Source organism: Dreissena polymorpha, chromosome 3, assembly GCF_020536995.1.
Source record: "Dreissena polymorpha isolate Duluth1 chromosome 3, UMN_Dpol_1.0, whole genome shotgun sequence".
NCBI classification, from domain to species: domain Eukaryota; kingdom Metazoa; phylum Mollusca; class Bivalvia; order Myida; family Dreissenidae; genus Dreissena; species Dreissena polymorpha.
The window spans coordinates 68086130-68111078 of NC_068357.1; the positions used below are offsets into that span (position 1 = coordinate 68086130).

General features: G+C 33.9%; 2 protein-coding genes across 5 annotated transcripts in view; both read right to left on the reverse strand.

Annotated features, from left to right (window-relative positions):
• Window positions 1-670: 670 nt before the first annotated feature.
• LOC127874619 (type 2 phosphatidylinositol 4,5-bisphosphate 4-phosphatase-like) lies at window positions 671-17555 on the reverse strand. Of its 2 annotated transcripts, none has more exons than XM_052419070.1 (8): window positions 17407-17555; window positions 10205-10410; window positions 9639-9745; window positions 9069-9174; window positions 8515-8564; window positions 7403-7493; window positions 6188-6242; window positions 671-4355 (listed from the first exon to the last, which is right to left on the reverse strand). In XM_052419070.1, exons 1-8 carry the CDS (start codon window positions 17468-17470, stop codon window positions 4270-4272), a joined length of 765 nt encoding a protein of 254 aa, XP_052275030.1. In that variant the 5' UTR covers window positions 17471-17555; the 3' UTR covers window positions 671-4269. The 2 variants fall into 2 exon arrangements, with proteins under 2 accessions (XP_052275030.1, XP_052275029.1); XM_052419069.1 differs by lacking the exon at window positions 17407-17555 and adding an exon at window positions 13781-13910.
• Window positions 17556-18171: 616 nt separating this feature from the next.
• Window positions 18172-24949, reverse strand: part of LOC127874620 (mitogen-activated protein kinase-binding protein 1-like) — a 126120-nt gene continuing 119342 nt past the window's right edge. For all 3 annotated transcript variants that reach the window (XM_052419073.1, XM_052419072.1, XM_052419071.1), the window contains one exon: window positions 18172-23593. In XM_052419073.1, the coding sequence (XP_052275033.1) occupies window positions 23411-23593 (183 nt within the window). In that variant the 3' untranslated portion in view covers window positions 18172-23410. The remainder of the gene's footprint in view (window positions 23594-24949) is intronic.

The window sequence follows — 24949 nt, forward strand, 5'->3', positions numbered from 1 at the left end:
TTTTTCGAAACCTAAACGCAGATTTCGAAACCCCAGCGCGGACCCTAAGTTCAACGTCAAGGTCACAGGGGTCGAAATTTGTGTGCGTATGGAAAGGCCTTGTCCATATACACATGCATACCAAATATGAAGGTTATTTCTCAAGGGACATAGAAGTTATGAGAATTTTTCAAAACCTCAACACAGATTTCGAAACCTAAATGCAACCCTAAGTTCAACGTCAAGGTCACAGGGGTCAAAATTTGTGTGCGTATGGAAAGGCCTTGTCCATATACATATGCATACCAAATATGAAGGTTACATCTCAAGGGACATAGAAGTTATGAGCATTTGTTGAAACCTAAACGCAAAGTGTGACGGAAAGACGGACAGACGGACGGACAGTCCAATCACTATATGCCCTCCTACCGGGGGCATAATAAGACAATCGCTTTTATAGATTGTAATATATTGTAAGTCCATTCAAACAAACATTTCTAGCAAAACAGCAGTTTATTTAGCTGTCTTCTCCGCCTACAGTCGCTCTACGCTATTATTGGCTTTTTATTTCATACAAATGTTCTCGCCAGTCGCATATGGGTGTTCCTATTTATCCTGCATCTTTTCCACCATGGGTAAAACAATTATCATCATTCGTGATACACAGGACGTATTTAAGCAAAAAAATATATAAGTGATAAATTATATTTTATTTAACAGGATTTTTACACACTTCAATAGCATAGGCTTGTCAATGTAAGAAATGACAATGCCATTATTAAACAAGACTATTGCCAAGCAATATATGTCCCCTACCTGCTCCACCATTGTCAGAAATTCCACCATTCTCAGAAGTTTTTTATATTAGTTGCCATAGCAACCAGAATTTTTGATGTAGGAACAAAACCAAATGACGTGCATACTCTCTATATTGCCATCTATCCATGTTTCAAGTTTCATGAAAAAATATGAAGAACTTTTTAAGTTATCACAGGATCCAGAAAACCACCATTTTCAGCAGTATTTCTAGTCTATTTGTTGCCATAGCAACCAGAATTCTTGACGTAGGAACAAAATGAAATGACGTGCATAATCTCCATATTGCCATCTATCCATGTTTCACGTTTCATGAAAAAATATGAAGAACTTTTAAAGTTATCACAGGATCCAGAAAAGTGTGACGGACTGACAGACGGAGTGCAAACCATAACTTAGCATATGTCCCCTCTGGTGAAACTGGTAGGGGACAACAAGCACATTTAATGTCAAGAAAAGTGGATAGATAATTATTACTTATCTGCAAAGCAAAACATGTAAAACTTTTTCTGAAGTAGACTTCCGAATTTTAACACAACACATGTCTTCCTGATGCACACAGATACTCAATCACTAAAAATAATGTGAGACAACTTTTAAAAAAGGTATCTACATTACAAAAATTCAATATTATTGCAACTTCTGTGTATGTCTCAAATTAACGTTACCATTTTTATTAAATACTGACCAGAAACTGTTAAGACATTTCAAACACCAACATAATGCAGTTTTCAGTTAATAATAAACCATTTAAGTCAATTTTTTTACGCAAGGACTTCTAAACAATGTAAAACTTACAAAAAAATACTCTGAGCATACTAGTTTAGTTTTGAACACAGAGAATTTATTTTGACAGGCAAATACTAAACCACGACCTTGGTAAGTGCTACAGGTTTTGCTGCTGAACAAATAAAATTATCTTTATTTGAAACCTACCTGTTTTTTTTATTAATCCTTTCATTGCATGCTCTACCCTTTAAATCAACCAAAAGACAAGGGACAAAATTGTCACAAAACCAGGTTTTCAATTTGAAAAAAAAAGTCTGATAAAGGGAGACAATTCAAAATGTGCATTGTTACCGCCCTTGTGTAAGATTCAATCTATTTTTACTCATGGCGACCTTGATTTAAATTTGAAAAAAAAATGTGATAAAGGGAGACCAACTCAAAATGTGCACTTTTACTGATCAAAGTTACCCCCCTTGTTTCAAAATCAATCTATTTTTAGTCGTGGCGACCTTGACCTTGGAGATATTGATGTAATTCTTTCGCGCAACACACCGTCTAATGATGGTGAACAAATGTGCCAAATGATTTTAATATCTCACTATGAACAACAAAGTTATGGCCCAGACAAGCCCGCCCACCCGCCGACATTCGCCAATCTAATTACCAGTTTTTTCCTTCGGAAAACCTGGTTAAAAACGTCTCAAAATGAAAAATCAAATAACATTATACAATTCACAAAAATACTTCACTATTCTATACTATACCTTACGATACAGGTGCATTGATGGAATAAATGCTTAGCATATGTGAAACCCATGTCTAGCACATCTTTTACAAATGTTTTGCACATATTGCACTCATGTTCAGCACATGTTATTAATGTTAAGTACATGTTTTACTCATATTTAGCAATAGCACATGTTGAACATTTACCATTAAAAATAAACTGTGCACAAAAATATAACATGGATATAATAAAACAAGTACGCAAAGAATACTATTTACCGGTATCAACAAAAATAAACAATTTTGTAGGTGTCCACCACAATTCAAATAACTTAAAATAAATAGTGAAATATTAACAATTTTAACAGAACATATGAAATTTCTTAAATGCAGTTAAACAGCTCGACACTATAAGACGTGTTAATAAGTTTGCATGGAGGAATGGAAGAAGTATGTATCACACAATATAAAATAATTCTGGATCAGGTTCTCAACAATGCACTCTAAACAAATATATTTCTATAACTTTTGCTTATTAACTTTTCTTTTAAAATTTTAGTAAAAAAATTAAAATGTGTTTAACTAAATGATAAATTATATTGATTTGCATCAATTAAATTGTTGAAGTTCAGAATTATTTTGGTGTCAATCATGAATGCATTGCTTCATATTCATGGATTCAATATACAAAACACATATAACACAAAGTTATCACAAAATAAATGTTTACAGACACTATTTTATGGACATAATGCTAGAACATAATTAAATGGACTGTAAAACCAACTATAATTTGCATAATGCATTAAAGGAACAATTTAAACAATCTTCAACACACTGCCTTGTCATCGTTGGCATACAGCTTGCAGCCTGGTACATACATATAGATGAAAAACACTTAAACTTTACATATATCAAGACAAAAATATTTAAATCCGCACCTACATGTACATTACAGATGTTTATTTTGAACATGATTTTTAGAGTATTCCTTTAATAAGTTAAATAAGTTTATATTTTATTGATAATATAATTTATTTAATTTCTTATAAATTTATAATATTTTTTTTTAAACAATATACATCAGATGGAAAACGTTGAGTTCTCATTATTTTTGAAAAAATAATCAGGTATAAATATTAGTTAATAATGTTTGATATATAGTCTACAAGATATTTAAACATCATACCAAATTATTAGGGACGTGGCATGAGTGATTTTTGACACAACTTTTTTCAACATTTTAGTGCAGTTGACACGTGCAATCTAAATTCGGGTAACTTGATCCTCAGATTTGTTATCCAGCGCTCTACCAACAGAGCTAGCTGGACAAACAAATAGAATTTGGTTAAGTTTTTAATTTTAATTAATAAGTGAAGGCTATCAAATGAATCTGAGGTAAATGCAGATGTCATAAAGCTGATTGATAATTCAAAAGTCTGAATTTACCATCACAAGAAATTCAAATCTATTATGCAAAAATATTGGAAAACATTTTATTCCGATATTTTATAAATGTCAAATAATCAAGGGTAAAATCTGGGTAGCACATATTTAAATCATGTAAAACTACACCGATCTTTACAAACTACAAAGAACAAAATCTCCAACTCAATGGAAAAATCAACTCTTTGGACAAGAAAATCTACAGCGTATATAATAAATTAGTGTATGTTAGCCTTAGGTAAATCACAGAATAATCTCATTCATTTCTATAAGCACAACATCAGTAACACTGACAATACAGTTCATGAATAAGTAACAATAACCACATAGTCTATACATTAGTAACAATCATAAGAAAGTCTTACATAAAAAAGTACAAACAGTCTTTTCTGGACCAGTGGCACAAAGAAGCTCAAAGCATTACAGGATATAACAATAATATGAACAACAAAGTGTAAAATGACAAGATTTTTTTGATTTTTTGTACCAGAATCTTATGGACTTCATAGTTACAACTCGGTTGTTTTAGTTGGGCTGTTAGAACTCACTGTTACAAGTCGCTGTTTGTCTTTGTTATGCAGGCCCTAGTACAGTGCTGGTACGGATGCTGCCCACAAACAGCGCCCGAATGAGGAACAACACTCCAATCACAAATGCACCTGTGAGGAAAAGAGCAATATCAAAATGTTTATCACTATTAAGATCACTAGATTTCCTTACTGAAGGCTACCAAAGTCAAGTTCTAGATATTGGTAAGGAAGGCGACCAATGGCGAGTTCTAGATTTTGGTAAAGAAGGCTACCGAGGGCAAGTTCTAGAGTTTTGGTTAGGAAGTCTACTTAAGGCAAAATTAAGAATTTTTCAGCTTTTTACAGCTTTGGTTGGAAATACAGTTGTAGTCAGAAAGAGGACAATAAAAAGTGTGTTTCCAAAAAAGTGTTCATATAGGTTTTTATATAGTTTCTAAAGAGAATGAAAAAGACCAATGCTCAACAAAAGTTGCTGCTAAAACTTAATATATTACTTTACAGTACCACTAGTTTGCTCTGCTTTTAATAAATACGTATCTTGTGTGGCATTATTTGAATAATATATTTCTTTAAGAACATAGTATTCTACTACAATGTGTGCCTTAATTAGTAGTTTTTTCATATGATTGACTATTGCATAGCTAATGTCACAAGAAGTCAAACGCATATACATAATAATAATAAGCATATAACAAAACCAAAGTATCCAATATGGTATTAAATACACTTACAAACATTTCTTATACGACTTATTGATGCAATTAAAGTGATATTATGGGCATCTAACAGTATATAGGTGAGGTGTCTATCGCAGCCTTTGTTTATTTTTGGTGTTTTCACTTCATATACACTTATATTTGTTAATGCAGCATCAACATACTAAAACAATATCCTGTAAAGAGAAAAATAATCCATTTGAATATCAACCGAACTTTCGTTTTGACAACTGACGACAGAAATGATTCGATGTACGATGTGAGTCTAAATGTATTTTTCATGCAGATTCGTTCATACGACACAAAGACACAATTTAGTTTTACGGATCATTTCGGCTTAGAGGACTGGGTGAGTCATGTAAAATATCGAAAATAATATTTATTTTTAATAAAAAACTGGTAGCAAGATGAGTTGTAGATAATTGGTCAGTTACCACATTTTAACTAGTTCTTTTGACCAGTTAATTCTTTTCAGCTCAATTCAACAGTGAACAAGGGACAAAATTGTCACAAAACCAGGTTTTCAGTTGAAAAACAGTCTGATAAAGGGAGACAATTCAAAATGTGTATTGTTAACCCTCTTGTGTAAAATTTACCTTGATTCCAATTAGAAAAAAAAATCTGATAAAGAGAGACAACTCAAAATCAAAATGTGCATTGTTACTGATTGTTCATAGTTACATAGTTGTTTCAAAATCAATCTATTTTTAGTTGTGGCGACCTTGACCTTGGAGATATTAATGTAATTCTTTCGCGCGACATACCATCCAATAATGGTGAACAAATGTTCCAAATGATTTTAAAATGTCACAATGAATGACAGTTATGGCCCAGACAAGCTCATTTATGGCCATTTTTGACCTTCAAACTCAAATTGTGACCTTGACCTTGGAGATATCGACGTAATTCTTTCGCGCGACACACCGTCTAATGATGGTGAACAAATGTGCCAAATGACTTTAAAATCTGACCATGAACGACAAAGTTATGGCACGGACAAGCTTTTTCCGCCCGCCAGCCCGCCCTCCGACATCGCAAATCTAATAACCAGTTTTTTCCGTCGGAAAACCTGGTTAAAAATGCCCATAATATCACTTTAAACTCACACATTTTATTCAAAAGTAGCTTTTTACATAAAAACCACAAACAATTTATATCTTAATGCAACTAATCCAGCCTTTTGCTTTATTTTAATATTTCTCACAAGTTTACATACTATTATAAATGTTAAAACTTATATCTTACCAATCCAGACAGTATAAATTCCCCCAGACCGAGCAGCCAACTCCATAGTTCCAACCTAAACATGCAAAATAATTAGTTTTACAAAGAAAATAGGGCCAAGTGTACTGAAATTATTTATACAGTACCTTTTAAATATGAAACCATGACATTAAACAACAAAAGTAACTGAGTTGGAGCAAAATTCGGTCCATTCATTTAGTGTAACTAACTTATATTTAAAAGTCCGTAATTTTCAATACCTCTGACCTGTTTTGCAAAAATCTCAAAGAAAACTACTGCAACTTTCTGCTCAAACTTCAGAAATACATGTGTAGGATTAGAAGCATGTATCAAAACACAAACTGAATAATTTGCATTCATGGTTTAGCTCAATTTGTCTCCACTAAGCTTGTATTGACTCAAATCTTCTATGTTTCAAAATCACACCTCTGTAATTGTGCCTTGCTCCGGAAAACAGAGTTTAATATATGTGCTTAAAATGTCTTACACGATTTACTTGTGCAGTCAGCACAGATTCCTCAGTGACAACCCTTTCCGCTTTTAAAGTATTTTTTATTATAAGAGGTCTCTATGTATAGCCAAAAGAGGTCTCTATATAGCCAAAAGAGGTCTCTATATAGCCAAAAGAGGTCTCTATATGGCCAAAAGAGGTCTCTATATAGCTAAAAGAGGTCTCTATATAGCCAAAAGAGGTCTCTATATAGCCAAAAGAGGTCTCTATATAGCCAAAAGAGGTCTCTATATAGCCAAAAGGGGTCTCTATATAGCAAAAAGAGGTCTCTATATAGCAAAAAGAGGTCTATATATAGCCAAAAGAGGTCTCTATATAGCCAAAAGAGGTCTCTATATAGCCAAAAGAGTTCTCTATATAGCCAAAAGAGGTCTCTATATAGCAAAAAGAGGTCTCTATATAGCAAAGAGGTCTCTATATAGCCAAAAGAGGTCTCTATATAGCCAAAAGAGGTCTCTATATAGCCAAAAGAGGTCTCTATATAGCCAAAAGAGGTCTCTATATAGCCAAAAGAGGTCTCTATATAGCCAAAATGCAGTTTAGGCAGACTGCTCAGGTTAATCTGGGATGACAGTTTACGCACATGCTTTTAGCCCCATTTTCTAAGAGCACAGCCCATTTAAAAGTGCCAGTAGCAGTAATATTAACTATTACTTAAAACCATGTATGGAATATAAAAATGAACAGTCAATACTGTCTCATACCGTCACTCCGACCCCTGCTCCCAGGAATATCAACCCTAACAGAAGGTACATCCCCACTCTCATGCGAATATAAGATGGGTCCACAGATGACCTGCAAAAAACATGTAACCATTGATCATATGTATAATTTATAAAATTCTGCATTAAGAAAAAAAATTGAACTGTTTATATTGACACCAGAAGTTTACAATCATTGACGACAAGTGCGCATTTGCATAAAATACAGTATTTTATACACCTATGATAGCATGTTTAATTTTATGCTATAAAATAATCTATATACAGTATCAAACATTATAATATAAGTGAGATAAAATCTGATCACTCACTGGGCTGAAATCCCTTTTTTAATTTAACAAGAAACTGCACATGCGTTTTAGATTTGACCTTTGATCTCTAAGTGTGACCCTTACCTTTGAAGTAGGGAGATGGGCTTTACCCCCTAAGAATTGCCTCATCATACTTTACATTTTAGCCAAGTTATTTTAAACTCCAACAATGAAAGGCAAAGTAATAACTAAGGCCGGGATTTATAATTGTGAACTTGACCTTTGTGGGTAGATAGACAATGTTTCCCCCAATGAGTCAGGTGGTTGATATTAATGTTCAGTTATGGGAAAATCCATCTATCTATAGCAAATTTATGACTGAGACAGGAATTCCCAAGTTTTTTAAGGGTCAAACATGACCTTTAACCTTAACTCTGACCTTGACCTTTTAGGTTGGGAGATGGATGTTTCATGCGACACATCTTCTTAAGATTACATTTGTGTAATTTTAAAATTCAGAGATGAATGCCATGAAGCCAAAGTTATGTCTGAGACAAGAATTTGGGACTGACATCTGGACAGCAGAAGGCATGGAAACAAAAATGCAATTATGGGCAGCGCAACTTCTATATGACACTTTCTTCGAAGGGGACCACAAAAAGCTAAACATTATAAAATATTAAGTCAAAATATACTTATTTTAGACGATACAACAACTTATAGCAACACTGAAAAATTGAGACAATTACATGTTACTTTCATGACAAAGACATTGTTTGTATTTATATTGTTTTCATCAAAGACATGGTGGTCACATATTCTGTATACTATAAACTTACTTACACTCTGCGACAACATGTACACCTCGCGAGTGCTGTACTCTGTAGTGCAAACTGAAAAGTTAAATTCAAATTTTACAAGAGAATTGCTGTAATTGTTCATTTCACAAGAAGATTACAGTTCACAACTCTAATACTATGCTAACATACCTGTTATTAATAACTCACTTACATGTACTCTTGACTAATATGAGTAGTATGTTAGCATAACAAAATACCACTTTGTACCAAAAATACTGTCATTTTTAATAAATAACTATAAAAGTAAATGTGAGCATGCACCTTATGTATTCTTTCAGACCTTAACCCTTTGAATGCTGGGTAATTTGTCTTCTGCTAAAATGTAGTCTGCTGAATTTCTAAAATTAGCATTTTCTTCGTTTTTTTTCAAAGAATACTATCAGAACAGAAAACAGTTTGGATCCTGATGAGACGCCACGTTTTGTGGCATCTCATCAGGATCCAAACTGTTTGCAAAGGCCTTCAAAATTCGGTTCCCGCACTGAAAGGGTTAACCACTTAGAACTCAATATGAAAATTGTCGTGTAAAGTATTTACCAAGAACACTTCCCCGCAGTGAACACACTGCACTCTGTTAGTGTTTGGAGGTCGCACTATGACATTCGCCAGACCCCCCGACCCTCCCAGTGTTATTATGCGCTTGCTGTCGGATAAAAAATAAAACATACAGTAAAATAATCAAGAAAAGTTAAAGTATCATGTATTATAAACATTATTAATAAGAGTCATTTTGATTTTGACACTCATGAAAACAATTAGTTAAAGCCATTTAAACAATAAGACTATCTGCGAATGTTAATCTATATTTCATAAACATTACAATTGGTTAATAAATTTATTTCAATAAACGTATTTTTATAATAAACAAACATCTAACATAAGAAAATGTAAACTTTTAGGAGAAAAGAATTATACAAATAATAAATTACATTAAACATAAATATTTAAAAAAATGAGATACACAAAAGGAGCACATTTCAAATAATCATATTTACACCACTGTTATACTGTTCTGAAATTCAGTAAAAGTCGCTGAAGTACTTATCTGATTAAAAAACAATTTTGAAAGGTAGTTTTTCATTTTTTCTGATGATTAAAAGATCTTACCAGTTTGCTCGTGGACATGCAATCTTCACAGCCGTTGCTCGACATATTAGGAGACAGTTGCATGGGCAGCGGACATACTTCTTACCAGGGGGTGGCGCTCTGATAGGCTATACATAAAACAATGTTTAATTGTGATTTCTGTTTAGAAGACCGATGTGCTGATAAAGTTCTTAGCAAATATTTTCCCCCTTCAGCATATCTGGGAGACAGTTATATCTCTTTAATACTAGTGAATTTAAAAATGAACATTTCATTAAAAGAACAATAAAGTTTTGTGAATGATTTCCAGGGTTTTGTTTTTGAACAGCGATGAAAATACAAAAAAGTACGGACCTCTTTCAAATAAACCTTGCAAATTACATTTTCAAAAATAATATTATCTATTATTTAAAAAATTAAATGTAACATATTAAAATTAACATAAAAGATCCAATTGCTATCAAGACCCAAGCAATAATTAATTAAGAATAGTGGAAAGTGCCTCATCACATTTTTAATGTAAAATAAAGCTTATATTATGAAACATCATCACCCATTCAAATTAATGCATAGACAGAAAAACATACTGTAGCCTCGTTGCAGAAATTGCATTTTACAACATTCTGGTTCTGTTTGCCATCTATGGGAACAATATTCTGGCAAACTTTGCAGTTGATTGATAGTGAGGCCCCAGGTGGAGTATATGGGGGAGGTAACTCATCAGGACCGATGGGCGGCACTGTTACTGACTGAGGGTAGGGGCCTGGGGGCTGGTGGAAACCTCCTGTCTGCTCTACAAAACATAATATAAGAAACATTGATCATTTAATGAGGTTTTTGATGCCCTAGCATCTATTTATACCAATGCATAATGTGATTGGCCTGTCAGTATGTTGGTTGGTTTTTTCTTCCATCCGTTCTAAGTAAACCCTCAATGACACGTTTTGTCAAAACTTAATGCCTGCTATAAAGATTTGATACTTGCATTGACGTTATTTATTAATTCACTCTACACACCCACATCAGAGTCTTCATTTTGACTTTGTTATTAACCTTCGTTTGCAATAAGACTAAGTTAGAAGGTGCAAATTCTTGCCTAACCCAAAATGACGTGTTTCGTCCAACATCAATACCCAATACATCAATTCTCTTATTTTTTCAAATCTTTGATACTTGCAGGATGTTATCTATGAATGCTCTTAACACATCCACATCACCTGACCTCATTAACACATCCACATCACCTGACCTCATTTGACCTTCACATTTACCTAATTATGGACTCGTACTAATTCAGAAGGTCTGAATTCTGGTTTACCCTTAACCCTTTGCATGCTGGGTAATTTGTCGGCTGCTAAAATGTCTTCTGCTAAATTTCTAAAATTAGCATTTTCTTCGATTTTTTTCAAAGAATACTATCAGAATAGCAAACAGTTTGGATCCTGATGAGACGCCACGTTCTGTGGCGTCTTATCTGGATCCAAACTGTTTGCACAGGCCTTCAAAATTCGGTTCCCGCACTGAAAGGGTTAATTATTTTTTTTGTCTAACATCGATAGCACTTCCTCCAAAGCTTTTATACTTGCATGGATGATGCCTTTGAAAGCTATAAACACAACCACATCACTTGATTATTTTTTTACTTAAATATTGGTCAACTTTTCGACTTATTCGGAAGGTCCAAAGTCTAGGTTTAACTGAAACGGCATGTTATTTTTACCATCCATGATTCCTTCAAGCCTTTATCAGACATGGCGAAAGACCATACAATTGGCAGGCCAGACTGGCCTACGAGGAGAAATAATTTACAGGCCAGTTGTTAATTTCACAGGCCTCAATTTTAAGTGTTTTATCCTGGAGAGACATTGCATAATACATTCAACAAGAGATGTGTTTGTCAGAAACACAATGCGCCACTTTGAAATAAAATTTCAATATATCATTTGGAAGGTTTGCAAATTATTTCCCTTTTAAAGCTCATTACTTCCCTTGGATTGTATTTTTTTGACTAATGACCTTGAAGGATTACCTTGACCTTGACCTTTCACCACTCAAAATGTGCAGCTTCATGAGATACACATGCATGCCAAATATCAAGTTGCTATCTTCAATATTCAAAAAGTTATGACCAAACTTTAACGAAGGTTAAAGTTTTGGTTAAAGTTTTGGGACACACACATACATGTACAATGAATGACAGACAGACAGGCTAAAAACAATATACCCTCTATCTTTCGATTCGGGGGCATACAAAGGGAATGTTAACATGTGGTTGATTTATGAAAGGGCAAAAATAGTGTGAACTGCGTAATTTAAAGTAATAAAGGTGTTTTTATTTCAGTTTGGGAAAAAAAAATTCACATATAAACATCATTAATTGAATTTTTATGATGTATTTTACACAAATTAATTAATATATTACCGTAAATACTTTTTATACCTTTAATTATCTTCAATTTCACTAACATACCATAACAGTAAACTGTATGGAGTGACAAACATAATAAAGCAGTATATGCACATAAATCTGAACAGTGATTATACACAAATCCACAAACATATAAATCGAAGCATGTTTGTCAGTTTCCATTTCCGAACCATTATCTTCTTAGATTTTCTTTATTTCTTAGATTTTTGAAGCGAAAGCTTCAAATTATGAACACTTATCCTGTGACTTTCATAAATTTCTAATGACAATGTGTTAATTGTATATAAGACGTATTCTCCATCGTTCAATGACAAAGGGTTTTCATTAATCCATGCTAATTAGATGATGGCCATCGTCAATTTGATTTTTAATTGTCATATTTGCTGAGCATCGTAATTTCTTTTTATTGTCCGCCATCTTGGAGTATTTGCGACATGCAATTAACTAATAATTGTTCCATTCACGCTTGTAATAATTCTCGGGATTTATTGATGCTGCAATGTAATATTTACTTACGCATTTTGGCCAAAATGAACTTTTTGTATTTGGAAATTTCATCCAGTAACCACGAAATAATGTTGTGAAAACTGCAAGTGGGTTACAATTTTTGAAATTAAAATTAACCAGACAGTAAGTCAGACGATGTTACATTTCCGACGGGCCGACGGGCTTTCGCCATGTCTGGTTCATACTTGCATAGATGATGCCTTTAAATGCTTTAAAAACACCAACATCACATAACTTTGACCATTTGGACTAAAACTAATTCAGAAGTTCAATTCTTGGTTTACTAAATCTGTTGCTTGATTGAAATTTATCCTTTTTACTAAAACCCTTTGATTCATCCATTCAACACTAAAATTACATGACCTTATTAGGACATTGACCTGATTTTGAACTAATAACCCTCTTAATTGGCCAATGATTCAATACTGACAAAGCTCCTGTCGAAAGAAACAGCATTAAAAGAACAAGGTATCTTTTTGTTCATAAACCACTGACTACACAATTGTGTAAAGCACTTTCTTTAAGATTGGATATATAGCAATTTTTTGTATTATTTTCCAATTGTTTGACGTTCTTTAGTTCATCATGATTATATGGATAATAATTTTGGCAGAACAGTGAAAAGAACCAAATTGCAATAAAGATCATATAAACATACATATTTATTTTCTTATGGATACACATTTAATTAAAAAGTTCAAATGCATGCACAATTTGATCATCAGTTATCAAATGAAGGAACACAAATACAGGTAAAGCTGCTTACTACATTTAGTTGAAAGTTGTTTTAAATAACACAGCACTTGAAAGCAATGCTACAACTTGACACTGACTTAACATCCTGAATTATCGATCTAAGTGTTTCCTATTGATATGGCATATCTCTTATCTTGAACTAATTACACTTCCTGTTATTCCAATTAGGCCTATAATTATTATAATGCACTTAATAAATGCATGTGTTTGCTTGACAGTAATTTAGTTTAAGAATAATTTCAAATTAAATAATTGCCATGACAATGAATTCAATTGTGTCTTTTGGGACATGATACAATAGCAAGTATGAACAGTGTTTTATAAAAAAAGAACATTTATGATTTACAATAAAATAAAAAAATGTCAACGGAAAATAACAGATGATAACAATATCAAAATACAATAACACAGCAATTTATATCATATGAATACACAGATGGGTGTTTTAACTTCAAGTTACATGTTCCCATACCATTGAAGGTTTGACTGTATGTTGGGGGTGGTTCCGCATTAACAGTTGGATGACCAAGAAGTGGTGCTCGTTCTTCCTCGTCCGCCATTTTGTCATAATCATATCATGTGATCAATCACGTGATGTTGACACTAACAGTGCAATACGCGGGACACATACATTTTGTTTACGCGTTGTTTCCAGAGTATGGTGATTGATTATACAAGAACGGCTAAAACTAATGGCCCTTAAAGAAAAGATTACGTATGTATTCTTGCTGACACGCAAAGCAAGCCAACAAGATAAAAGTGTTATTTGATTTATGTACATTTTCCATTACTCCGACATGGTTGTACAGTAGCGCACAAGGAAAAACAATTTCTGAGTTCGACCAGAAACGTAGATGGTTCAATGTATTACTTCTTTCACTGCAATTAACTTACATTATGATTTTAAACATTTAAAATTTCAGATTTACGAAACGAATAGTCTATGAATTTGTTGACCAACAACACGCTAAGTTATGTGTGTTGTCGGACGTATTTCCGCCTTGCGCATACACTGAGTAATTTGTTTGTTTGTTTGTTTTATTTGTGCATACATGTCAAGCAATTTACAATTCAATGAAATCAAGACAATAAATAACGTATTGATTGCATTATTATCATATTCAGAAACATGCATTACATGAATGGTGCCATTTATCACAGATCCAAATAAGATTACGACATGATGTATACACAGGATAACCCGTAAAGCTTAGACATGTAAACATGAAAAAGCTTATTTCCAACGGGGTCCCTTGGTTGAAAAGTTGTTCAACGGGGAGTATTCTTTAAGAAGAGACTTTCTTTTAAAAGAAAGTACCATTCAAGCGGAAATTGTCGGCCCTGATTAGCCTATGCGGACTGCACAGGCTAATATGTACATGCATTTATCATGGTTTTCCAAAACGCCGCTTATTTTGGTCATAACTAAGTTCAGTTCTACAATATATCTTAATCAGAAGCTTTTAACTTAATTTAAATCCCTTATGTAATCTGTCTTGTAAACTGTAGTTTCTCAAAGTTTGCAACATTTATATATACACGTAAAAAGGTTGTAACTCGTAGGGATTGTCCCCCTACAATATAGATGCCCGATTCGTCTAGTAAACAATTCTAATTTAAGAAATATCTTAGTAAAAGTTGTTCTTAGTGAGCTACGCAAAAAACGGCAACAACAAAACAACATAACAGCTTGTGATTCATTTTTGAAATTATAAAACAAACATATTATAGGCGTCTTTAAAACTTTTAAAATCATCTGAAAGATGTTACAGTTTTACAGTATTTATATTTTGTACGAGCGTCAAATTATTGAAAAGAATAGTGTGCATTTCGATACCCTCTTAAATAAGTACCGCCAACTATGACACTTAAAATTCACTTTTTTGTATTTTGTAAAAATAATCACAAATGTCCGATTCTGCAACTTATTCATAAAACTGAGACAACCATGCCGCAAATATAATTATATATGTATGCGCTCTATTCGCTGAAATGACGCTCACATAAGAAAACATTTACGGACGTAAAATTAGTGATCGGCACCAACTTTTATCTGCTATAGCTTTTTTCAATATTCGCCTCAACGCGGTACATACAGTGTTTACATATTCCTTAATAATGCATACACACATACTAGTATATACCCACATGCGCATTTAACTCTTTCAGTGCTGGAACCGAATTTTGAAGGCCTTTGCAAACAGTTTAGATCCAGATGAGACGCCACAGAACGTGGCGTCTCATCAGGATCCAAACTGTTTGCTATTCTGATAGTATTCTTTGAAAAAAAATCGAAGAAAATGCTAATTTTAGAAATGCTGCAGACGACATTTTAGCAGACGACAAATTTCCCAGCATGCAAAGGGTTAATTGTAGCTTGATGACGCGATCATATGAGCCTCGCTCTGGGAAAACCGGGCTTAATGAAAGAGCGTAAAGCGAGGACCATACTTTCCGCCTAGACTGCACAGGCTTATCTGGGACGAAATTGTACAAACACACGGAGGGAGGCTCATATCAATATTCTTTTATGAATTACATTCACGCATAACAGCTCATGTAAGATGTATTGGCGTAGAAGTTGACATTTTTACAAATGGCTACATTTCTTCAGGTTTTACCGTAATTTAAGGAAGTTGAGAATATTTTTCAAGTTTATCCTTGTTCGAAAAAACTATTCCAGTATTAAATAGTTTGCGTGCCATAGTGAAAATGGCCTTATGTGATTTACCCTCTTAAAAAGCGTTCAACTATAATATAACGGTATATATAGTTTGAATGCAATAGAAGGGAAAACATTAGTATAAATATTTTTTAAGTGTATTTTTGCAAAATATCTTGGCCAAAATTACATTACATATATGGTAAATGACCAAGGGAAATGTGAAGAATCACCTACAAAATATTAACTGAACAGAACATAACCGAATTCGTGAATTGCTTGTCCTTATTTGATCCAATAATTATGAAACGAAATATATTGTCTTTGTTAACATTTTCTTCTCCACTGTCAGTGCCTTAATACTAAAAATCGTTTACTTAAACCATTAGTTGTTTTGTTCATAAACGCTGCCACGGCTATTATATACATATTGTGCACAATTTTATGATGATTAACTCAAAGGAATGTATGTATAGTTGTAAAACTTTATCAGGTTTATGATTAAACCATGTTAAAATTGTCTCGATGCATTTAGACTGACGCAAATATTCGTGTCAATCAGTATTTTCATTACACATTACTATGTTTTTCTTTGGTCCAATTTGCTACTTGTGTGCAGTGCTTGTCCATCGATTTGAGCCTTTTTCAAGACACTGACACGAAAGCTTGCCCACAGAAATGTAACGTTCGACGTAGCGAAAAGTAACCTTTAAATTTCGCACAGTTTTGCCCTTGTTTTCAAACTTTAGTCTTCTATATATTCATAACAATAAGTCTTACCTGGCTATGGATTATTTGGCACTCTTAGGCAGGTCAGTGCTGTATTCAGAAGACTTGCAATACATGCCTGTGAGTGAAAAGGTTATGGTTTAGCAGGTGATAGAACAGGCGTTCCCTGTGATCTGGTGCCAGTGTGTCTCGATTGGTCATTGTCGGCTCGGGTACGACTTGCATGTACCCCGGGTACTCATAAGTATACTTACATGTACCCCGGGTACGGTAAATATACTATAACGTACCCGGGAAATTTACCGCTATATCGGTCGTTGTCGGCTTTTTTTGTAAATCAATTTTATTCACATTTTTGTAAATTTGCTGTAAAAAAAACACATCTATATTATCGAAACTCATGCTCAAAAAGCATTTTATTTGCAGATTTTTTTTTAAGAGAAGTTTTAGATAATCGGTAGCGCGTTTTACGACATCGGATATTGGGCGGGAATACAACTCGGGTACAGTCTAATATCGACCGGGTACGATTAAGTATATTTACCGTACCCGGGGTACATGTAAGTATACTAAGGAGTACCCGGGGTACATGTAAGTAGTACCCGATACGACAATGACCAATCGAGCGCCAGTGTGTCACCAATTAACCAATTATCTTACTGGATTTGTGGTCATGGGGTGGGTGGGGGCATAAAAAGACAACTTACCAGGAAGCTCCTCGTAGCTAGGCAACGTAGCTTTGTCGTCTGTCGCGTATCCGGGATTTTCCATCCCAACCAGAAGAATATCAAATAATTTCGAAACTTAAAACAGGTCGAGCACCTTATAGTTTTATACCTTTATATACAAACTGTGGAGTGTTATCATGAAGATATTTTCGGACGAGTGATTTCGAAATTAACGGCGTTATCTAGTTACCCATCTGGATGTGTTGTAAGTTCGTATCCCGTGTGTGACTTGAGATAAATGTTTGTAAAGTATTCGCATATCATTTACGTCAGATTTCGTCAGTGGTACTATATTGTTAGGTCGAATGACAATCACGCATGTGTAAGTAGACGCTACCTCGTGATATTAAGGACGTTTCAAAATAATTCTGAATGTACGAACCCGTTTTTGTACACAGTGAATAAAAATGAGTGATAAATTACGCAACAATTCATATCCTTTATAAATCATGGAAATTCTTAATAAATAAATATTATCTCATGAACATAAATAATCAATAGTTTATGAAAGACTGACGTGAATTTGTTTGGGTAATGTATATATGAATTCTTCAAAGTAATCAGTCAGTAAAAACAGGTATGTGTATTAGATAATACACGTATAATACCTGGTGAAAAGTTTGTCTGGAATAATATATTGCATAAAATGATGATTTATATTATTAAGTATGCTAAATGTTTATTGGTGTATGATAAATTGTGTTAAAATACGAATTCTAGACACTAAGAAAACCACGACCTGAATACTGTTTCATATTTTTATTCCATATTTTTTAATTTGGTCATGAAACAATTATCATGTGAAAAACAAACTGATTTTACAAAATCCCCCCAAAAATGATTACAATATTTACAAATACAAAAATATCAGTCAATTATATATAAAGCAAATTGCATACCAAACATTATCTTTATTATGTATGTATACGTGTATATATGCATAGAATGCAGTGATCAATTCCAAATAAGATGTTGCTACACGAGTAATATAATATAATATTGATATTATAAAGTTACACACTCATTCTTATATCCTGACTTTGCTAGCCAAAATAACAGAACTGTCATAGTTGTGTCTAAAATACCCCCCTTCTTGTGTTGTCAGAGGGCATTAGTAGTTCAGTTTAAAGAATTTGTTTCTCAACACGGCAAGCTTCCTACCTATGAAACTTTCTCTTGAAACCTTTTATTATAATTTATAATCAAGTCATGCACTGGACAAACACTCAGCATGGTCATTAACAGGGATATTACTTTGATTGGAACAATCAAAGCAGGAGTTATGGTTCATAATATGAACCATAACTCCTGCTTTGATTGTTCCAATGCACTTATTATGCACTTCACTTCCATTCATTTTCATCTACCAACATATAACATAAGAAGTTCAAAAGTGTAGTAGAACACATCTGGACAAGTTACAGACGGACAGACATGTGGCGACAGATGAGTGGACAGACAGACATTCCATGGTGATTCCATCATACCCCATTTACTTCTAATCAGGTGGTGCAATAAACATATATGCATGAAAGACCTGGTTTGGCTGTGCTACATGTATGTGCATGCCACTGCATTACAACTCGGTTATCAGGACTCTAAAACCATGATGGCACATGAATCACTCAATCAGTTTGAGTCATGTTTTCATTAACCCTTTGCATGCTGGGAAATTTGTCGTCTGCTAAAATGTCGTCTGCTGAATTTCTAAAATTAGCATTTTCTTCAATTTTTTTAAGAATACTATCAGAATAGCAAACAGTTTGGATCCTGATGAGACGCCACGTTCTGTGGCGTCTCATCTGGATCCAAACTGTTTGCAGAAGCCTTCAAAATTCGGTTCCAGCACTGAAAGAGTTAAAGCAAACGCTTCTGTTGTAAATATGAGCGGCGCTCTGTGAAAAAGGGTTTAATGCATGTGAGTAAAGTGTCAGCCCAGATTAGCTTGTGAAGTCCGCACAGGCTAATCCGGGACGCCACTTTCCGTCTAAACTGGATATTTGCAAAGAAATACCATAAAAGCGGAAAGTGTTCTTAACACACATTCATCAAAACCCCTTTTCACAGAGCACGGCCCATATTAACCCTTTGAGCGCTGGAACCGAATTTAAAAGGCCTTTGCAAACAGTTTGGATCCAGATGAGACGCCACAGAACGTGGCGTCTCATCAGGATCCAAACTGTTTGCTATTCTGATAGTATTCTTTGAAAAAAATTGAAGAAAATGCTAATTTTAGAAATTCAGCATATGACATTTTAGCAGACTACAAATTTCCCAGCATGCAAAGGGGTTAAATATAGGTATTAAGCAATAATACATATTAAGAGCTGGTTACATACATAATTTAAGCACTAACAACAGTTCATATTTACAAATATTGATTGATAGTCAATGCCATGCAAAAGAATTTGTTGGTGAATAGGTGCAGTGTTGTTTTCATGGCTGCTCAGTAAGTCGGACTGATGTTACTTAACCAGCTACATTTTCATTTTTATATGGGCACCAAGAGTTCATCACAGTGTAGATATGTTAATAATTTGTCACCAAACATTGTAAACATACATTTTCAAAACACAACCGTTCTGTATCAACAACTCGCTTTGTAAAATCACAACACTTTTGATTTCAAGTACACACTGTTTTACCAAAATATAAAATGTATATTGCATAGTCTCATACTCATAGTTTAACACAGACATTTTATTTGAGCCAGTATTTACAATCTTATTTTTTCAAAAGAGTTTAAACGCAATTATCTTGACTTTAGTCGCTGCAAATTTTCTTAGCAGGAGCTTTAATTTAATGACCCGCTAAGAAATGATGCAGCAAGTTAAGTCCAGATATACCGGTCGATCGAATATTATTACGATATAAACACTAATCATCATCTTGCCGATATGGCTGGAAAGTGAGCCCGATATAAACAATTAATAACAGTAATGAACGGTATAAAACAGCAAAAAATACGTGTCTCGCCCTCTGTATGTTTGTTTAAAATTGCAAGAATAAAATGTTTATGTTGAAATAGTTTATACTGGCTTGAAATCGATTATTAAAGATACATTATTTATATTGTACACAGACAATTTACAGGCTCCATTTACTTTATGGCATGTTAAATAAAATGAAGTATTTAAACAGGAATGTACCAAAAAACAGCCCAATTCTTCTTGGTGTTAAATCACTATGAAATTTGACAAACATGTACCTCATGTTAAAGAACAACTATATCTACACTGCCATGCATAACTGGCCTTGGACAAGCTCAATTAACAAGATTAAAAACTGTTATAAGAAACTAAAGTACACTTTTACATAATTAAAGAACTTTCGCATAAATTATAGAAAAACTGTTATTTATTATATATTCATGATAAATTATGCACTTCAACAAGAAACCATTCAAATACTAATTTGAATGAATGAACACAATGATTATAGTATACAACTTTTCTGAAACAAGAACATATTCCTACTGACAAGTTTAAAGATGTTAAAGGGGTAGAAGACAACTTCCATTTTTAGTGAATATTTTCAATACAATTTTGATATTTACTTTTTACCAATACTGGTTATATAAAGCATGGCTTAGTGATATATATCAATTTAATAAGGTTTATGAAATCGAATGAGAGAACTCAAGTAAACTACATGTATTGTGAAAATTACTTCTTGGTCCCCTTACTGCAGTTGTACAATAGAAGATCAAAATAACATGCACTTAAAACAGAAAATACATTAATAAGTAAATGTGTTTCAAATAAAGTACTTTGGCTGTATTTTCCAGTATTTTAGACATACTTTTTCCGTGTGCATACAATTATGTTAATATATTTCATAAAACGTAACCTGAAAACTACAAGAATTAACAATTTTGGGAACAATTTTATCCCAGTAGTATGGAATGATAATAATAAAAGTAGTAGCAGACGCCCACCCAAGAGTTTTTGGTCGTTAAATAACTAATATGGGTCTTGCTCTGTGAAAAGGGGGTTTAATGCATGTGCATAAAGTGTCGTCCCAGATATGTCTGTGCAGTCTGCACAGGCTAATCAGGGATGACCCTTTCCACTTTTATGATATTTTTTGTTTATAGAAAGTGTCTTCTAAGCAAAAATCCAGTTTAGGCGGAAAGCGTTGTCCCTGATAAGCCTGTGTGGCTCATATGAAAACTGGCAAAACATACAAAAAATATTTTCTGTTTACAACCAGTAAGGTTATTGCAAAAGACAACAACTCTTTATAGAGATTGAAAGCACGTACCTGGGACAATTAAAAGGTCAACAATTTTCAGCACACATACTTAATATTGTTAATGATGTCGTGAAGATATGCTAGGCAAGAGACAAAAATATGTACAACTTAAGTGGAATGTTGTTTTGGAAGACATTGTCCCTAGAATGAGCAAATATATGTTCACACCTGAACAAAACAACATCAACTGAAAGTCAAAATGCTGAGAATAATCAATGTTTAACCCTTTCAGTGCGGGAACCGAATTTTGAAGGCCTTTGCAAACAGTTTGGATCCAGATGAGACACCACAGAACGTGGCGTCTCATCAGGATCCAAACTGTTTGCTATTCTGATAGTATTGTTCGAAAAAAAATGAAGAAAATGCTAATTTTAGAAATTCAGCAGCCGACATTTTAGCAGACGACAAATTTCCCAGCATGCAAAGGGTTAACAGATTTTTACATTTTCCATGGCAAATAAAAAAAAACAACAGCATTTTTAGCAAAATTTTGCCTTAAGTAGCCGATGTGTGTGCATACATATGACAGAAGATTACTATAATACATGTTGAGATCTTAACCCTTTGAATGCTGGGAAATTTGTCTTCTGCTAAAATGTCGTCTGCTGAATTTCTAAAATTAGCATTTTCTTCGATTTTTTTCAAAAAATACTATCAGAATAGCAAACATATTTTAAATATCTTACCTCTTAACAGAGATGTCAGTTAAGGTGCACACCAATTTAGGAAGTTTACCATTTTCTTTTAATCAATCATATTTCCAATGGCTACACTAAATTTCAGCCATAATGACGTTGAACTTTTAAATTAATCAAGTCCATGGCAGTTAAGATCTGAAAACCAATGTTATGGTCCATATGAAAAATGTATTACGAATGTTACACATCTTTGGTAATCCTTCACTGACAGTATTATATGGGCAACAACTGCTGAAGTTCACTTTGCCTCCTTTCCAATTTGGCGCTCAACCATCAACTTATCAAGTAAAATACTATTTTCATGTATTAATTTATGCTGTGAATATCAATTGATTCTCCTACTCATGTGTCTTGGCTGTAAGCAACTGAAACTAAGAACCCCATGTAAATAATTACCTCAATCTTAAGTCTTTACCCTTTACCACTTAGAAACGTATTTTCACACATTTTGTAGTCCCTTAGAAAGTTAAATTTTATTAAAGACCTTTCTTATTAGATTCAAGTTTTAAAAATTTAAATTCCAACCCTTAGATACTGATGAGCAGCAAACAGTATAAAACCTGAACAGACTGCGAGTTACTCTGAGAAAATCTGGAAAAGCTCAAGTGCTATCACATTCTTATTGGTCAATTAATTTCAGTCAAGAGTAAGTTTAAAATTGAGAAATAATTGCTAGTCTCGTAGGAGAATGACACCAACAATGGCAACAATTTAGTTTAACATCAACTGCCAGACTGATTAAAAAGTAACAACTGATATGTCTTTTTTATATCAATATTCAGTATCACAAGCTGAAGTCTAAAGCTGTATCAACAGCTGAAGTCTAAATCTGTATCAACACCTGAAGTCTAAAGCTGTATCAACAGCTGAAGTCTAAATCTGTATCAACACCTGAAGTGTGAATAAACTTATACGGTTGAAGTGTGTATCAGTATACACAGTTGGAGTCTGTATTAGTAGCAACTGACGAAGTTTGTATCAGTATAAACAGCTGACAGTTCTCTTTAATTTTCCACATCAAATTGCTCCATTCACTTCTCGACGAGCGTGTTGATTTTGCTGTTCATGTCTCGCAGCATTGCCATCATGGTGATCATACTGTTGCTTGGCAACACTAGCCCCACCCCCTCTGTAAGGGAGGTAACATGCGCGGGCAACAGTTCCTGTATCTTCCTCTTGCAATTGGCAGCATCTTCGTTGTCACTTTGCTGGACCTAGTGGACAAAGAAAGCTTGTATGAGTTGCGTAAAAATGGGTCGCATGCCATATGCAGATAGGGCGGCTGCCAGTGTTTTTGACCATTTTGGGAATGGGAAAATTTGCAGCGTTTTGAATTCAATTAGAAAATTAGTGTTGTTGGTTTGCTAAAAATGCTTTAAAATTTAGAATACAAGTGTTGTCAGTATAATATTTACTTAGGTTGAACTTATATGGATGGGAGATGAACAAAATATATATTTTTTTGAAACCTTCCCTTTGAAATTGTTAGCTCCCATTTGGGAACAAGGCTAATGTCAAGCAATATGGTCCCCTACCGGCTCCACCATTGTCAGAAATTCCACCATTTTCAGATTTTTTTTTGGGGGGGGGGGGTGCCATAGCAACCACAATTTTTGACGTAGGAACAATATGAATGCATAATGTCCATATTGCCATCTATCCATGTTGCAAGTTTCATGAAAAAATATTAAGAACTTTTAAAGTTATCGCAGGATCCAGAAAAGTGTGACAGACAGACTCACAGACAGACTCACAGACAGATGCACAGAGCGCAAACCATAAGTCCCCTCCGGTGAAACCGGTAAAGGACAAAAATAGAAGAATGATCTTCACCTTGAATTTTCACCACTCAAAATGTGCAGCTCCATGAGATAAACATACATGCCAAATATCAAGTTGCTATCTTAAATATTACAAAAGTCATGGCCAATGTTAAAGTTTGACGCAAACAAACCAACAAACCGACAGGGCAAAAACAATATGTCCCCAAGTATAGACTGGGGGACATAAAAACACTGGCTCCTGCCCAATTGAGTATACTGGTCTGGCGCTATGCTGGCTGCATATTTCATAAGACCCAGGGGCCCGTTTTATCACACATCGTACGCCATTCTCACCTTACAATGCAATTTTCAAAGCGCCATAAATATGTAACTGTCACATTTATAATTACTTTTGTTGAATATTTCCATTCATTTCCAAAGTAGCTGTCAAATATCCTTTATATTTGAAACACACAGATCATAATCACTTATATTTTTAAATTACAAAATTCAATCGTAAGTTAACATTATCGTACGATCTTTGATAAGACGGACCCCAGTTTTTCATGATGTGGCTCATATTCAAGTTTGTAACAAGGAGCTCATAAATATTTTTGCATAAACAAAATTAATACATCTGCAATTACCATCAATCAAAGGGTTCTTGATCAATGTTTCCAGTAATATCATGTTTATTCCTTTAATAAATAAGACACAGGGTACTTGATAAGTTTATACCCATGCTGTCCTGTATCCGTTTTATATTGAACTTAATGTAATAGGTCAGCACTAATTATACTTTTCCCA